At 45.1% G+C, this 18,380-nt stretch overlaps 1 protein-coding gene across 3 annotated transcripts in view; it reads left to right on the forward strand.

The window, feature by feature from the left end:
- Positions 1-18,380, forward strand: part of ZNF236 (zinc finger protein 236) — a 1,086,161-nt gene that overhangs the window by 355,065 nt on the left and 712,716 nt on the right. For all 3 annotated transcript variants that reach the window (XM_069218833.1, XM_069218835.1, XM_069218834.1), the window contains 2 exons: positions 154-292; positions 14,710-14,970. In XM_069218833.1, the coding sequence (XP_069074934.1) occupies positions 154-292; positions 14,710-14,970 (400 nt within the window). The remainder of the gene's footprint in view (positions 1-153; positions 293-14,709; positions 14,971-18,380) is intronic.

The raw sequence follows: 18,380 nt of genomic DNA on the forward strand, positions 1-18,380 counted from the left end.
TGATAAAGCCCTTGGACCATGGAGACTTTCGCTACTATGTCCCTGTGGTGCCAGAGAGAATGCTAAGACAACCTGATGCACACTATTTTGAATATGTAATGTTTAATTTCCTGGAAAAAGTGTATAGTCAGATCTTTTTTTTCTACTTTTCAGGCCTTATTCAGCGCATCCCAAGGAAAAACCTTACCTTCCAAGGTTTTATGCCCCGTGATTTTACTGCTGATAGGCCATACAAGTGCCTTTATTGCCAGCGATCATTCAAAAGGTCTTGTCATCTCAAACAGCATATCAGGTAAAATACATTTTAATTATGCAGGCTTACTGAGTCTCCAGAAAAGTGAAATACAACTTTTCCATGAAATTCCTACAAACTTCATACAGCTTGAATTATGAAGAGCCACCTTAGTTAAAAGCATGAATACATGCCATATGTATTTGAGTGTGTATAAATGTGCAGTTTGCAGTCAGATGTGATACATTGTGGTTTACACATTGAACTATGTGAATATTTTCTTACTGATAACATTTACAAAGCATTAGGTAGACATAAAGTTTTTGATGATACATTCACATTTCTAGGTGCTACACAGTCATAACTGATACTCTAACAAATGTGAGGTCTGTCTGTGAAATTTGTGAGACTTAGATCAAAGTTTGTGCTGTAAGGTACTTAAAATTATATCTTAATCTACTTTTCATTCACGAGTTCTTTAATAAATTCATAAACATTGAATGTGTCTGACCTCTATATCCTGACCATGTTTGCAACAGAGAAAAACAAAATCTCCAGTTGATGTAAAAATGATGAATTTCTGTCCTTTTAAACATGCAGCCTGACAGTCAAACTATAGTCATTCTTAGGCATTTGAGGATCACCACAATCCCAGCATGCAGCACAATGACAGGTGGCCTTGCAATGTGTTTTGTGTGAATTTGTGAAGAGGCGTCAAAATAAACATTTCTCCTCTTTCATTTATTTTGTGAAACACTTGTTACATTTCATTCATCTTTTTTTCTGCTGTTCTTTTTATTCTATTGACACACCGAGCCATACAATCATCATATAGAAAAGAAAAACGTTAACAGCTTACATTTGCAGGTGGTCTATAAGTATTATAACTGCCCCCACCTAACTCTGCAGGCAGTGTTCTGAGGAAAAATAGGGCTTTAAAACCCATTTGCTTTGAGACACTCATCCCGTTTCTCACTGTGTGGTTTGCTATATCCTATATGTTTTAAGCATTGAAATTAAGGGCTCTTAATCTTGTAGTGTAGGGTGGCACTTGAAGATTCTTAATCCTCCTCTTAACAAATGCCTTTCAGGCAGGTGCTGAAATTAAACTTTTTCTCCCTCCTTATTTTCTCCATGTAGACATTTGTTTTCTAACTGAGAGGTATTCAGAGTGGGAGCTTTGTTTCCCCACTCTTGTCTCCTTTGGAAATGGTTTCTGTGATTAGGATGTGTTTTTCTTCAGAAATATGAGTGTGATGTGGGAAACAAGTTACAGCAATTGTTAGGCTTTTGGGCAAGTGTATGTCTTGCCTCTCAGAGATGTCTGTTTTCCTGTCTTTGGTGTCAGTGGAAAAAGAGCCATTAAGATTGATGCTCATCCCCAAGTCTTTCTGACCCACTTTCTTTTCAAGATGTCCCTGAAAGTTATTTTCATTGTGTAATGAGCCCATTAACGTACTGTGAATTGTTGATATCACAGGAGGCATCTGATATTGACGTTTAATTCTGAAAGAGAAAATCAAGGCAAGGCAGTGGCTGTCTATGTTCAAAATGTGTCTTTGACCTTTAAAGGATATCTTAGACGGTGAGAGATTTGCTGTGGAAGGGCCTTCAACTTCAAGAAGTTGTTTCTGGCCTCTTGAGTCATGGTCACTGGTTGTCCTGGTTCACCTCATTGGCTGAAGTTTGAGTTGTTCAGTGAGTGGATGTGCATCTAAAAAGCGCTGTTGTTGAGTCCTATGTCCTTTTTAACTCAGTTTACTGCTATTTACTACTAGAGTAAAACAATTTGCTGTGTGGAGGGCTTCAGATCAATAAAGAATTACCTTCTATACTGGACATGCCATATCTCCGTCTTGCGTATGAGATTAATAGTGGTATGTTGGGACGTTTACTTTTGATTATATCACATTGAAATGGGATACAAGTTCACACTCAATGGAATCCAGCAATCACAGCTACTAATCTTTATGAACAATTTACGTAGAATATTACTAGCGTTTCAAGTCAGGTTTGTACTTTAAACAACCCTTTTTATGGGAATCTTCATTATATTATATTTATAAATCACTACCCATCCTCCTTGACGAAGAAGTGGATGCAAATGTGTGGAGTTTAGATCGTAAGTCCTCCAGAAGACTATCAAAATCAAATGGGGGGAACATGCATGCATAAATTGATTGTGTTTTTCTCCACTTGAGAGTTCAAGCCTATGAAAATAATTTCCTTTAGTCTGATTGCAGATTTTGGACTTAATGAATCTCTTTAGGTACCAAACTAGATGCGGAAAGCAGTAGCTCCTTCATGCAGGCAGTTGGTAGTATGAGCCTCACTCATTACATATTCCTGCCTCTGGATATGATGACATGGAGTCTCACATCACTGTCACCCCTGCTTGCTGATGTTGGTTCCTGTCTGTCCCTGTCGACGCAAATCATAATCTTTGCTTGTGCAGATATTGGTTCTTTTACCAAGGGTTTCTCCAAAGCTTTTTTGGCAGCATGCAGGGATGTCACTACCCAAAAGGACAGGTTTCATGATATGCCACAAACAGATGTCAGTCACATTCTTGCACTGTGTTTGTCTTTGGCACCACATGTGACTTAAATACTGTGACACATGTTCCCTGAGCCATCTAAAGACCATCAGGCACAGGGAAGCCAAAGTTTGACTAGCACAAGACGCAGGACCAGAGACTCTGTCCGGAACCGGCTTCAGCTAGGACATGTCCCATGTTGTGCTACACTATCAAAAAAGCCCAACATCAGTTTGATGAAAACTTTCTTATTGTCCCCTTGCCTCAAAGGCAGTTTTTCAGGCTGATGGGATGCCCTTTTTGGCTCTTCAGGTACTTAAACATTTTCACCATTATGAAGCTGATGAAGACATCATCCACTTGCTCCCTCCTCATACTAAGGGTTGGTTTGTATCTTGAACTTTGAAATGTCAGTGAATTGCATAGTCCATCAGAGATGGAAGTGAATCCCACTATAGGAAAGAGTGATTCTTTTTTCTCAAGTAATTCATAGAGCTGCAGAAGATGCTATATTTGCAGTTCCCCTTGGTGGAGGCTAAATCCAATCTTCTGTCCAAGATTGTACAACCTGGGGCTGGGACTTCTGAGCCCTTACTGCTCTTTAATGAAGCCCGGAGTGCTTCATGGTGGCATGGTGTAGGCCTTTTTGTTACCCTTCCAGTGAATCACCATATTGCTAGATATTACAGACCTGCACCAGGTGTTCCAGCATTTCTAGCATAACATATTCCTTCTGAAAGCTCTTTAGTTCAGACTTTCACAAGCACTTTCAATCGAAACTCTTTCCCTGTGGCCCCATCAGATAGGGAATAGAAAATATGGACAAGACAGCCTTCTTATCTCTTGTTTCTTGGGATTGTTTCCCCTTGCCAGCCATTTCCTTCTGCAGATTGAGGGTCACTAAAAGGACCCTGCCTGTTACCAGAGGCACCATGTCCAGCAGCCGCTTCAGCCTTTTCCTGGTGCCGAGGGTAATGGTAGAGAAAGGGGTCACTAATTAAAGCAATGCACAGGACTGTTGCAGCAAAGCCTTTTTAATTTACCATCCATCAGCCACTTGGGGCCAGCAGGGGACCAAATCCAGCACTGCCTATGCTTTTGGTACTCTATTTTGTCAGACTAATGTGCCATTCAGATTGTTCAAAAAGTTTAAGTGCACCCCTCTCAACAGTGTTCATCCATTCTTTGCTCACATGTAAGCAGATTGTGCTATTATTTATCCCAAAGAAGTTCTGTTACTTGCCAAGAGAGTGTTTGAAGTTGTAGCTAAGGCTGAGAGGCGGGTTGGGTTGGCATTCCTGGTAATTTATTGTGTAAGAAGGTTTCTAGACCTTGGAGCATTGAACTTGTTCCTCCTGAAGAGGTTCAAAATGATGGTTGGATCAGGTTCTAATGGCTTTGGATTTCAAAGCCTGGATGGTGTCACTGGAACTACAGGATACAAACTTTCATGTACCAAGCCTGCAGACTCAAAGCAAGTAGCTCTGCTGTATCATAGGGTTGGACCACTCTAAATTCACTGCACTGCCCCTCAGCCTGACATGGGATTCTCAGATCTTTATGAAGGTCTTGTCTGTATTTGTTGCCCCTCTTCCTAGGTTGAGGATCATGTATCTACAATACTAGATATTGAAGGTGGGCTCAACTCACTATTTTAGGACCATGTTCAGACTACTGCGCATTGCTGTCCGCCCCTTGGAGTTTCCATCTTCTGTTGTCTTCGAAACTTCCCTTTATTGGGACTGTTGGGGATACCATTGCCCTCAAGATGTCTTTACAGCTGCAGAGAGTCCGATTCATTCAAGCTATGGTCCTCATACTTCAAGTATCAGCTGCTGACTCAGTTGCAACGCTTCTTAGACTGGTTGGTCTTCTAGCCTCTTGCATTCTTCTGGTGCTTCACATTTATTGGCATACACATGCACTTCATATGAATCTTTATATGCAGTAGGTATAGCATTGGGGATGCTTCATGGACAAGATTCAAATCTCCTATGCGGTGGCTCAGCGTGGAATGAGAGATTTCAACCTGACTCTAGACAGATCATTCTCTCTTCCTCCTCTGAAGTCCTCTGTGATCATGGATGTGTTCACTCTATATTGGTGATGTCCCTTATATAAGTGGTTATCAGACACCTGTGGTCTTTGATGGGACTCTTCCATAATATTTGTAGGAATGTAGCATGTTTTCTGGCATAGTTACCCCCACATTTTGCCTGGTGTCAGTGTGTTTAGACTTTAGTACACTGGGATCCTGCTAACCAGGACCCCAGTGTCAGTGTTCTCTCCCCTGAATTTAGTTATAAGGTACCTTTTATACCCCACAATTGCACCCATGTAAGTCTCTAGTATATGGTACCAGGGCATTGGGACACAGGGGTTCCCCATGGGCTGCAGCATGTGTTGTAGCACCCATGGGGGCCCATGCAACAAATTGTGACTGCAGGCTTGCCATTGCAGCCTGTGTGAAATGGTGGATGCACCTTTCTCTCCAGATATAAGGTTTACCTTATATCATTGTCACTGCACTCTGACCCTGTAAGTCACCCCTAATGTAGGCCCTCTAGCCCAAGGGCTGGATGCATGGTTCTAAGTGTGAGGGCATCCCTGCATGAGCAAAGGTTCCCCACAACACCCAGACTCCATTCCCTGGGCTTTGTAAGTGCGAGGAAGCCATATTAAAGTAGCTAGCGTACACTGGTCAACACAAGAGGTCCAACTACATAATGGTTTTACAGAACATAGGCATGTTTGGTATTAAACATGTTGGAATCATTCAACTACACCAATTACAGTGTTTGTTGCATGATACCATGTACTTTGGGGGTTCCCTAGTGGATCCCCCCATGTCTGCCTGTACAGCCTTGCAGAGTCTGCATGCCAGCCCATGCTGCTGCCGACCCCAGAAACTGTTCTGCCCTTGTGCTGCTGAGCCCAGCTTGGGCAAGGGTAGACCGAACAAAGGGTTTCTTGAAGGGCAGAGGTGTGACCACCTCTTCTTTAGAAATAGGTGTCTCTGGGCCGGGGTGGGGGTGCTTCTGAGCACCACCAGACTGCTTTGAAGGGCACATTTGGTGCCCTTCTTCAATACCTAGGTTTGCACCAGTGTAGGAATACCCAGTTTCTGCTCTGGCGCAAAACTACACAAAGGACGGGGGAGTGACCACCACCCTGTCCACCTCCTCTCCTAGGGAGGTGCACAGAGCTCTGCCAGGTCACCACTTGGTTCTGCCATCTTGGAAATAAGATGAGCAGAGGCCCCTGGGAGCCTCTGACTGTTTAGTCCAGCTGGGTGATGTCTCTGACCCCCTCTGATTGGTGCTCACTGCAGTTAATGTCAACCCCCTTCCTGGGTTACTTAAGGTCTCTCCAAGGGTGGGAACCCAGATTCCACTGCAAGACTTAAGGAACTTGCAGACCGCAAGTCTCGTCTGAAAGACACTTCTGCAGCCTGGACACCGGAACCGTTACTGTTCTTCACTGGATCCTGAAGCAAGACTGTAACCAGTAGGAGGGCTCCTCCTGCAACTTTGTTTCTACTTTCTGCAAAGACTTCTGCTACTCTGTGGCCATGAATCCTTCAGAGTCACTGGGACTCTGCCTGCACTTACGAAAAAAAGAAGGAATCTCCTTTGGAGTGAAGGAGTCACTCAGTCAGTTGCGGCTTCTCTTTTTGGGCCGGGCATTGGGGGTGACGAGATGAGGGGAGTGCACTGTGCACTCCCTTCAGTGTGCATGTGTGTTTGGCCGGCTGACTCAGGCCGGCCAAACACACATGCGCACAGAGTTCTCTCCAGCCCAGCAACACGGTCTGCCTGGGAGCGCCCTGGCTCTCTGTTCCTTGCAACTGGGAAGTTTGTGTCCCTCGCTGGAGATGCTTGGCTGGAACACTTGTGCACCGCCTCTGCTTGTCGTTGCCAAGGCTTGTTGCCTCTTCAGTCCAAAGATCTCCTAGCATCAAGAAGCCCCAGCTTTCAAACACAGCAGGTGTCCACTTGCTGATCACGAGTGGCATTACACCAAGGGGTGTGTTTGCCCAGTGAGGCTTACCCTCGGTAGAGCTTTTTTCCACTTATGAAAATTCTCCATATCTGATAGAGACATCTGGTTGCAGATTCTTTACCTTAGAATTTCCCCTGTCATCTGTCTGGATCCAGAGATTTTTCTCGAGCAGTATCCCTGTGCGTAGTTACGTGGCATCGATTGGCTCTCTGTCAGTCATTGCGTCGTCCGCGCCAGATATGCCGTTGCAGCTCCTATATAGGCACCACCCCGGTGTGCTGACATCAATTCTTTTCTTTCTGCGCCAGATTAGCGGTGATCTGAAGAAGAGCTACCCCTCAATCGTTTTTTGACTGATGTTTTTTTTTACCTGGTGCGTTGAGGATGTCTTTGCGTAGGACCGTGTTGAAGCCTTGGGGATCCTGTTATTTGGTGATGTCCGTAACAGATCCTCACCAGTGTGCCTGTGATGTCTGAAGCACAACCACAACCTGAAGTCGTGCTCCTAGTGCTGGGCAATGAGTTTAAAAGCTTTGAGGGAGCGAGCCCTAAAGTTTCTTGCAGCCTGGCACACAGCTCTGCTGCGCTCCCTATCTCGGTTGAGAGGAAGGTCTCGAGAACGGGTAGGTGGAGGCATAAGAAGTTACCCTGTCAGCCGACGAGATGAGGGATGAGGAGCATTGGCATTCTAGGCCTCTGTCTTTGAATCCTGCAACTGGGTCGACTGTGCCTCCCCAAGTTTCCAGGACCCTGAACGACCCCTATCCCCTCGGGTTCCACAGTGGCGGCTTCGGCTCCAGGGTGTACCCATGGATCCATTCCTAGATCTGAACCGATTTCAGTCATATGACCTCAACCTGTGTGATGCCCGTTCCGACATCAACACTCCAGACGCCCACCATGCCCCCAGAGCAGCATCAACTCTTTCCTCATTGCAGAATCCGAAAGGGAGCCGGACGATATCGCAGTGCGCTGATTCTGACTTTGACAGGGGAGTTGCCCCCATGAGGAATAGAAGGGGCCACTGGGCCATTTGGAACACCAGATACAAGACCCCTTGGACTGGCGTACGGACCTGGGTGAAGCCAGTGATCTGGATACTTTCCCTGACACTGGTATGCTTTCTTCCCCTACAGTGGCTCCGGAGGAGGGAGAGTACTATTCCATGGAAGTGTGAAGAGCGGCAGAGGTCCTGGGCCTCGAGCTGCCTTTGGTGGCAGTCAGGACTAGGTGTTTCAACCTGGTGCTTACTCCTCTGAACCCCTGTTGCCCTTCAATAAAGCATGTACCAATGTCATGCTGGGTACCTTGTCCAAACCCATCACAGGGACAACTATCCCTTGAGAGCTCGGTTATCCAAGCCTGTACATTCCAGGGTGAGTTCGCTTCAGCACCCCCGGTTAGAGAATCCAAGAGGCTGATTTTTTTCTTCCTCTAGACTGGCATTGCGGTCCGTGAACACTGCATGGCTTTTGGACTGTTACTCCCACACTCTGTGGGATGCGGCTGTGCCAGTGCTGCAACAGGTCCCAAAGGAGGTCCGGGCTGTACTCTCTGATAGGAGAGACGCAGCAAAGTTCCCAATTAGATGTGGACTGGAGACGACTGACTCACTGGACAGAGCAGTTGCATCGATGGTGAGCCTGAGGTGCCAAGCATGGTTGAGGACGTCTGGCTTTTCAGGGGATGTCCAAGCCAATCTTCTGGACACACCCTTTGATGGCACCGTCTCTTTGTAGACAAAGCAGATTAGGCACTCAAGCGCTTCAAGGATTCTCGTGCTACGGTAAGGTCCTTGGGCCTTTCAGCTGCCCCTCACCCTCCTCAGTCGGTTTTTCATCTCTTTCATGGCTGCAGAAGGGCATCCTACCACATTCGTTCTCCTCCAGCCACCATGCTGTGCACCCTGCCTAGCTTCTGCATGGCCAGGGTTATGGGATCCACCGTCCTCGTGGACCAGGAAGCCAGCAATCAGGCCAGTCCACTCATCCCAACAGTTTCACCCCCACGGCAGCTGCCTCTGTTTCCTAGTCAGACTATTTCCCACCAGGGACCAGTCGGAGGCAGGATTCGCTATCCACTTCTCTGCTGGCAGTCCATCACATCAGACAGATGAGTTTTTCAGGGCTACTCCCTCCCCTTTGAGACTACTCCTCAATCCATGCCACCATCCAACAATGGGATGACGGAGGATTAATTGGCACTTCTCTGCGAGGAGATTACGGCTCTCTTGGCCAAGGGAGCCATAGAGAGGGTCCCTATGCTAGTAGCAGGTTGTGGTTGTTACTCCTGCTACTTTCTGGGGCCCAAAACTGACAAGGGTCTCCTCCCTATCCTAGACCTTCGGTCCTTCAATCTCTTCTCAAGAAAAAGTTCAAAATTCTTACTCTTGCACAGGTTCTATCTGCCCTTGACCCAGGAGAATGGATGATAGCGTTGGCCTTGCAGGACGTTTACGTCCACATTCCCGTCCTGCCTGCCCATAGACGTTACTTGCAGTTCAGGGTAGGCCAAGAACACTTTCAGTTCACCGTGCTCCGCTTTGACCTTACCAGCACTTCTCGGGTGTTCACCAAGGTGACTGCAGTGGTTGCAGCTCATCTGCATAGATGAGGATTTTCAGTCCTTCCTTATCTTGACGACTGGCTGTTGAAGGCGGATTTACCCCAGGCTGTCGTCTCCCACTTCCAAACCTGCTAGGGTTCACTATCAGTGTGCTGAAATCACACCTGATTCCCTCTCAGATGCCGCCTTTAATTGGAGCTGTTCTGGGGACTGTGCAGTTTCAGGCTTATCCTCCCGAGCAGCGAGTCCAGGATATTCGGGCTATGATACCAGTGTTTCAGCCTCTATCCTGGATTTCGGTGAGACTAACTCTGAGACTTCTGGGCCTCATGGCCTCCTGCAGGTGACACATGCCAGATTGCACATGCGGGCTCTGCAGAGGGGCCTGAAGTTCCAGTGGGCGCAACATCAGGGGAATCTCTCCGACATGGTCCAGATCACGGAAGGAGCTCCGTGAGATCTGCAGTGGTGGCTAGTGAACCGTGATTAGGACAGAGGAAGATCCCTCTCCCTTCCCCAACCAGATCTGACAGTAGTGACAGATGCATCACTCCTGGGATCGTGCAGCCCTCTGGTATAGGCAGAGATCAGAGGCATCTGCTCTCCAGTAGAGTAAAGACTTGACATCAACCTGTTGGACCTCTGGGCAGTCACACTAGCATTGAAACCATTTCTTTCCTCTCTCAAAGGAAAGGTGGTGCAGGTGTTCACAGAAAACACCACCACCATGTGGTCCTGTAACAAGCAGGTCGGGGTAGAATCATGGACCCTTTGTCAAGAGGCTGTGCTCCTCTGGACGTGGCTTGAACAGCAGGGCATATCCTGGTGGTTCAACATCTGGTGGGCCCTTTGAACGTCAGAGCAGATTAACTCAGCCGACAATGCTTAGTCGATCACGAATGGCATCTCCATCTGGAGGTGGCACAGTGTCAGCAGTATTGCGTATTGGACTTTCCAAAGCAGCACTTGCTTGGTGATGCTTTTTGTCTTGAGTGGAGGTCAGGCCTCCTGTATACCTTCCCACCCGTACCACTTCTGCCCAGAGGCCTCAAGAAGATGAAGAAAGACCAGGTCCAAGTAATTCTTATGGCTCCAGACTGGGCACGAAAAGTCTTGTATCCCATGCTATTGAGCATGGCCATCGATCCTCTGATCAGACTGCCCTTTCTGTAGGTTCTTCTGTCGCAGCAGCAGGGGAGGGTTATCCACCCAAACCTGTCCATTCACCATCTTCTTCCATGGAGTTTGAGCAGCGGCAGTTGACCGCTTTTGACCTTCTGTCTGAAGTCTGTAACTTTCTCTTGGCAGCCAGGCGTCCCTTCTGTCATCAGAAGAAATTTGTGGCATGGTGCACAGACAAGTCTGTTGAATAACATCCCCCACCCCTCCAATCCCCTCCCACCTCCCCTCTGAGGTTCTATTGTTTATACTTTCTTTGGCCCAGCAGGACTCTTTTTTGGGGCACTCTCAAATGCTATTTGTCTGCAATCTCTGCTTTCTTTTTGCTTCTTTGTTGAAATCTCATATTGTTAATAGGTTCCTTAAATGCCTTACTAATGTGTTTCCTCCTTCCCCATTCATTAGGTCCCAATGGGATTTGAATTTGGTTTTGACATACCTGATGTGCGCTCCTTTTGAGCCGCTCCATAATTGTGCTCTCAGGCTTCTCACTTTGAAAACAGCCTTCCTTGTGGCTATTACATCTGCCCACAGGATGAGTCAGCTGCAGGCATTGTCATCTAAGGCTCCCTACCTCTCCATCTATCCTGACAAAGTAATGCTTCGCACAATGGCCTCATTTCTTCCGAAAGTGGTCACGCCCTTACACGCAGTAAAATTCATCATCTTGACTACTTTTTACCCCCAACCACATCCTTATAAGGAAGAGGAGAGAATCCAGAGCCCGGAACCAAAAAAGATTATTGCCATTCTACCTTGATCATACCAAAGAGTTCCAGGTGGATGATGAGCTCTTTGTCGGCTATGTAGGTGCGAAGAAAGGTCAGCTAGGACGGAAGAGAACCATCTCCAGATGGGTCATATGCTGCATTAAAATGTGCTAAGCATTGGCTCAAAAGCAACCCCCTGTGGGCTTGCATGCTTATTCTGCCAGAGCTAAAGCTGCAACCACTGTGGGAGCAATCAGAGTTCTAATCCTGGACATATGTCAGGCGGCAACATGGGTATCCCTGCACATGTTTACTTAACACTACTGCCTAGATAGGTGCGTCGGAATGGGCACTTTGCCTGTTCGGTCCTGCAGGACCTTCTGGTGTGATCTTGGTTCGTAGACCCACCTCCGGGATGGTATTGCTTGGCTATCTATTCTAAGGTAAGGAATCTGCAACTATAATGTCTCTTTCATGCCTTATCTGGTAGAGACAATATCTAGTTGCAAATTCCTTAGGACCCATCCATCCTCTTCTCTCTGCAAAGTGATTTCTATGGACAGCTACTTCCTTTCAGTGCCTTAGTTTTGCCACACCAATGGTCAGTGTTATTCATGGTTCTTCGCTTGTGGCGTGGAAAGTTGTGAAAAGAAACTAACTGACAGCGTGCCATGGTGATGTCTATATAGGACCTGCAATGTAGTATCCAGTGCTGACGACACCAATGATGAGCACAGAGTTGGTTGACACCACCTAACGGCACGCAGGGGTACTGCTTGAGAAAAATCTCCAGATCCAGACTGACTCCTGGGGAAAATTCTAACATAGGAAATCTGCAACTATATATTGTTTATGTGTTACCGAAGGTAAGTAACTTGCCCATCTAGCATTCTGTGCTTCAGTATCCTCTTGTTGATCTCTAGGAGACAATTTCTGCCTGAGCTAGGACTCCAGCCTTCTTTAACTGTCCCCACCCCAGCCACAGATCCAGGCAATCTTGAAGAGTCATGGGTGGTTGAACACATCTGACCCTACTAGCCCCGAATTGTCCTCAGAAAATGTTATTTAGAGTTGTTGACTCTGTTTCAGAAGGGGACAGTGCTTCATTTGAACTTCCACAAAGTGCACCTCCCTGGAGGAATATTGAGAAGAACCATTTCAGAGGTTTCGACATTCCATTGAAAGCTGAGGATGTCATTCTGACTGCCCTCCTCCGTTCCATTTGATGTACTGATTTCGGGACACTGGGCCATATTTGGAATCTGGTCTGAGGGGAGAAGCAGGTTTTGGTTTGCTTTCTCTTTGGCCTGGCAAGACTTTCCTGTAGACACTTTTAAAGGATAATTATTGGATTTGTTTGCCCTTTCTCCATTTGGCTGATCAGCCGTCTTTGTCTAATTCTCTGCTATAATGCATTTTTCAAAAGGGCTCAAAGATATGGTTCCCATGGTTCACTTTATGACTTTAGCATGCTGCATGGGGGATCTTAATCTGTTCCTGATGTTGCTCATGTGTGCTCCTTTTGAGCCTCTTCACAGTAGTACCCTGTGATATTTGACTTTAAAGACTGTGTTCTTCATTAAAGTCACTTCTGGCGATGTCACAACTGAGTTGCAGACATTTGCAGTCAGTTTTTCCTGGCAAGGTGGTCTTTAGGACCTGTGCATTCTTCAATACACGAGTGGCGTCAAAGTTCCATGTGGGGCAGGCCATTATATGCACCATATTCTTATCTCTGTCGCCTACCTTTAAGTTGTACTAGAGGCTACACTGGTTTGCTCCATGGTGGGCCTGTAGTTTATATATTAATATAACTATGGAGTAGCAAGTCGGCGCAAAGAAGGAATTGGCGTTCCAGAAATCGACCATATCATGACAGACAGTCCTTTGCATAAAACTATTATGTCTTGTTTATTAAGAATCCTCACAAGGCACTTCAGGCTCATTCCACTAGGGCAAAAGCTATGACTGCCTTTGGGGTGTAAGTGTTTTAGACATCTGACAGACTTCCACTTGGGCATCCGTCCGTACTTTCACCAGGTATTAATGCATCAATTCGCAGGTCCCAAGAAAATGACATTTTTCCCACTCTGGTCTGCAGAACTTACTGTATAAAGTCTGCTTTTCATACCCACCTCTTTGGAGAGGGCTTTACTTTTGGTATTTACTCATGAAGTGAGGAATCTTCAGCTAAAGTATTCATCAGTAGAGTGAGTGAGTTACCTACTGTAACACTCTTTCTGATGGATACTCTGCCTACTTCCAGATTCTTTATCACCACCCTCCTCCCTGTTCTGTGGAGTGGCCTTTTGAAAGTTAGGTAAGATCCAAGTTAGATGTGCACATTGTCAGGTCATTTCAGTCTGTCAGTCAACTCTGCATCTGAGAGCATGTCAGCACCAAGTAATAAAGTGATGTCTGCATGAAGGAGTAGTGCTGTGCCGCTGTGTTATCAAGTCTGGGGGTGGGGATGGAGTTGTGATCGTGGCTGATGGCGCCATCACATAGAAACTCTTGCAAGAATTTCAGGATCCATTCTGGCGATCAGATCAGTGAGCAATCTGTACACAGAGTATCCACCAGAAAGAAATTTACCTAAGGTAAATAACTAATTCATGTTTTTTTTTTCTTTTATAACATTGTATTATCTATGTAGAACTTCAGTGGTCTTTTCCATCTTCATCCTTATTTAAAGGATCATGGTGAAGGCTGGCCTTAAATTTGATTTAGGCATGTAGCTGGCTCTCTTCATGGCATACATCTGCCAAATAGTTCTGAAATGATTTAATTTAAATCAAGAAATTAACATAAATTTGCAACCCTTGACCCTATGCTTTTTCATGGCATCGATTTAAGCACTTTGTCTATCAAGAGGTGTAACTTAATATGATGAGAAATTATTGCATATGCACTCATGTGAATACTTTGTATGTAGGACAACGACCTATTAGTTTAAAGACCTCATTTGCTGTGTTCATTAGATAATTTGTCTTGAGTTGCCCCTTGGTATGTTTGGACTGAGCTTGTATCGATTTAGACTCTCATTACATTTGACTTGGTAAAAAGACAGATTAATACAGTTTGCAGCATTACCTGTATGCATGTAGGAATCTTTTTTTGACACTCACCTAGACATTTCCCCTGTTTCTAGCCGGGAAAATATCTGGGTCAAAACTAATGAACAGCAATATTAATACGGATTGATCACATGTCCTGTAATACTTTTAGGGCCGACAAATCCAGTTACTGGCTCTTTTTTTTTTAAATACTACCACGCCATTTATGAGTGTCTTAATAATGAGGACCTGCATTTTGCAATTGATTATTGTACATCAAATGTTTAGTTGTAAAGCACTTATATAAACATTTAATATCTTAGTTGTTCTTACTGGATTATTAAGATTGTAATGCCATTTTTTTTTGGTTCTCTGATGTCTTAAACTTAGAATGGATCCCAATGATCTGTGTTTTTTTCCTCTCTTAAGGTCTCACACAGGTGAAAAACCTTTTCTTTGCTCTCAGTGTGGAAAAGGCTTTGTGTCAACTGGTGTGCTGAAAGCTCATATTAGAACGCATACTGGATTAAAAGCACATACCTGCCTTGTATGTAATGCATGTTTTACAACCAATGGTAGTCTGAGGCGCCATATGCACATCCATACTGATCTACGGCCCTATATGTGTCCATATTGCCAAAAGACTTTCAAAACGTCATTAAATTGCAAGAAGCATATGCCGATACATCGGTAAGTTGAACTTTATTTTCTTGCCTACCGCAAAATTATATTGTCTGACAATGTGGTGAACTTTGGTATATGAAACTTTGCAATTATATTTCTCAGCAGACATTTAACTGCTTTGTTTTAATGATACTAGGTATCGTGGAAGTAAGTCTGAATAAAGAGGCGTAACGTTATACATCTTGATGTATTTTTTACCAATTTTTTCTTCAAAGCATTTGACCACACCTACCTTTTTGTCTCATGATACTGTTTTGAGACAATATTCAGCTCTAAAAGGACACTCACCAGTTTTTCATTTTCTGTAACTAGAAATATTTGTTTTCAACAATTATAGTAGCTCATAGCCTATGGCACACAGTTTGGCAAATATTTTGTCTGAACCCGTATGATGATTTGCTGAAAGAATTATTTCTGACATTACCTTTGTTCAGTGCTGATGCAGGTTAGATTTCACTAGAACTAGTTAACACCAGTTTATTTCAAGTTCAAGATTTTGTTTAGGTGTAACTTTCAACACGTAAATAGGCATGTCAACACCTGATTGATTGCCTTTTATGTGACCTTTTGTAAAAGTTATTTAGGTCCATCAGAAGAGTTTGTTCTCTTAAAGGTGGTGCAGAACACAGTGTGCTTGTTTCAGCTAACCTAAACCACTTCATAGACAGGGGTGTGTTGGGGAGATCATATTCTTTGCGCATCCTCTCCCATGTTGTTTCATGCCTGCCTCTCACGGATTTACAAGCACCTGACTGGCAAATGAATTCCTTTCTTTTGGCTATTACTGCCTGCAAATCCCTTACTTGAACCCCTTCCCATTTACCAAACTTCTTCACTGATGCCAGGTGGCTTAGTTCAGAGTTAGTAACAGTGCTGTGCCTTTCGGTCATCTTTCCTTCATCCTTTCCACATTGCCCATCACAAGAATCCTTATGACGAAAATTGATGTTCTCTTAGAACAGGAGTGGTCGAACAAGAGCCAGCATGGAAAGGAAGGGAGAAGTTATAACTCCAGATGCACTTGTGACAGTGGCAGCAAGGGAGAATATGGGGGGGTTGGCGTTCTGCCCTGTACATATCTCCGCCAGCAGTGTCTGGCCGTGTCCAATAGAGGTGATTTATTTACTGGGTAGGGGGGTCTTGCTAGCAAAGATGTCAGTATTGTTTGTGGTGTTGTGTAGGCAGTTATTGCTATACACTCTGGAGTGGCCGTTTCGTTGAGCCACATGGTGACCCATTGAAGTTGGGCTGCTGCGTAATATAGTTCGAGATTCGGCATGCCAAGTCCACCTTCTTCTTGTGGATATTATGTAATGGCTAGTGCTACTCTACGTCTATCCTTGCCCCAGAGTAAATCAGTCAATAATTAATGTACTTTGTGAAAAAACAAGCGTGGCAAGGATATCGGGAGCGCTGTAAAGTAATATAAGAATCTCGGTAGTATTAGCATCTTGTCTATGGCCGTCCGGCCCATGGGTGATAGAGGTAGCGAGCTCCAGAATGCCAAGGAGCCTCGGTTGGAGCGGAGTAGTCTGTCTAGGTTGCCTTCTCTTAGGTCTGACATAGAGTGATATACCTGAACGCCCAAGTACTTGAAGGTCTGGTGTGCCCATGGTAGTTGGTGAATAGGGAGTGTTGTTTGCTGCTCAATGGGTATACAAATAAGAGGGAAAATACAGGATTTAGCCCAGTTAACATGTAAGCCAGAGGCGCGAGCAAAATTATCCAGGATTTGAATTACCCCAGTTAGGGAGGTAGAGTAATTGCGCAGGTATACCAGGGCATCATCTGCGTATAAGGATATAATATGATATGCATTAAATTCTTGGATGCCCCATATTTGAGCATAGCTACGAAGCTTAATTGCAAGTGGTTCCATGGCTATTGCAAATAATAACGGAGAGAGCAGGCATCCTTGTCTAGTGCCTCTACCGATGGGGAATGCCTCCGATATTACTTGACCGGTTTTGACACGGGCTATTGGTTTGGAGTATAATGTTGCAATCCAGCTGATTAAGCCGTTCTGGAAGCCAAACGCTTTAAGAGTACGGAAGAGATAATCCCAACCGAGCGTATCAAATGCTTTTTCTATATCTAAAGACACGGCCACAGTTTCTGTTTCTGTGGTATTGTGCATGATGCGAGATAGCCGTCTTATGTTTAAAAAGGTATTTCTTCCTGGGATGAATCCTGATTGGTCAGGTTGTATTAGGTTCGGTAGATGGGGGGAGTAATCTGTTTACTAGGATCTTCCCTAAAAGTTTTACAGTCCCCTCTCTAAGATGCCCTCTGGGGTGTATTTTACAATAAAATGTACACTGGCATCAGTGTGCATTTATTGTGCTGAGAAGTTTGATACCAAACTTCCCAGTTTTCAGTGTAGCCATTATGGTGCTGTGGAGTTCGTGCATGACAGACTCCCAGACCATATACTCTTATGGCTACCCTGCACTTACAATGTCTAAGGTTTTGCTTAGGACACTGTAGGGGCATAGTGCTCATGCACTTATGCCCTCACCTATGGTATAGTGCACCCTGCCTTAAGGCTGTAAGGCCTGCTAGAGGGGTGACTTATCTATACCTATAGGCAGTGTGAGGTTGGCATGGCACCCTTGGGGGATTGCCATGTCGACTTAGTCACTTTATCCCCACCAGCACACACAAGCTGGCAAGCAGTGTGTCTGTGCTGAGTGAGGGGTCTCCAGGGTGGCATAAGACATGCTGCAACCCTTAGAGACCTTCCCTGGCATCAGGGCCCTTGGTACCAGGGGTACCAGTTACAAGGGACTTACCTGGATGCCAGGGTGTGCCAATTGTGGAAACAAAAGTACAGGTTAGGGAAAGAACACTGGTGCTGGGGCCTGGTTAGCAGGCCTCAGCACACTTTCAAATCATAACTTGGCATCAGCTAAGGCAAAAAGTCAGGGGGTAACCATGCCAAGGAGGCATTTCCTTACAGGGAGGAAGATTTTTAGTCTCTGAATTGTGGACCTCCCTTCTGCTACTTCCGCTTCCTTCTGAAATGTATCAGTGCCGTCAATTTGTGAAGCCGCAACTCGCTCCTCTCTATACTTTCCATAGTGTTATTATTGTCCGTAATAAATATTCAGCAGTCATTTCGTCTATGGGATTAATATATTGTAACACTCCTCCTTTACGGATGCTCTGGCAGTGGTTCAAATGCACATGAGTGAGATAAACCCATGAAAACATTTTTTAGCCCCTAATGAATGTTATGGCTCCTGCTGAATACTTCTGTTTTCCTGCCCTCAGTGTAGTTTGATTTAAATGTTAATTTGTGTTTGTTGACTGGTCTTTGTTTTGCACTGTGGTCTTTGAGGGGGTTCATATATTGGTAGAACTGACTAAACCTGTGTAGATGGTATTATGTTCGGGGTGGAACATCTCTTTCAGCA

This window comes from Pleurodeles waltl, chromosome 2_1 (genome assembly GCF_031143425.1).
Source record: "Pleurodeles waltl isolate 20211129_DDA chromosome 2_1, aPleWal1.hap1.20221129, whole genome shotgun sequence".
Taxonomy (NCBI): Eukaryota; Metazoa; Chordata; class Amphibia; order Caudata; family Salamandridae; genus Pleurodeles; species Pleurodeles waltl.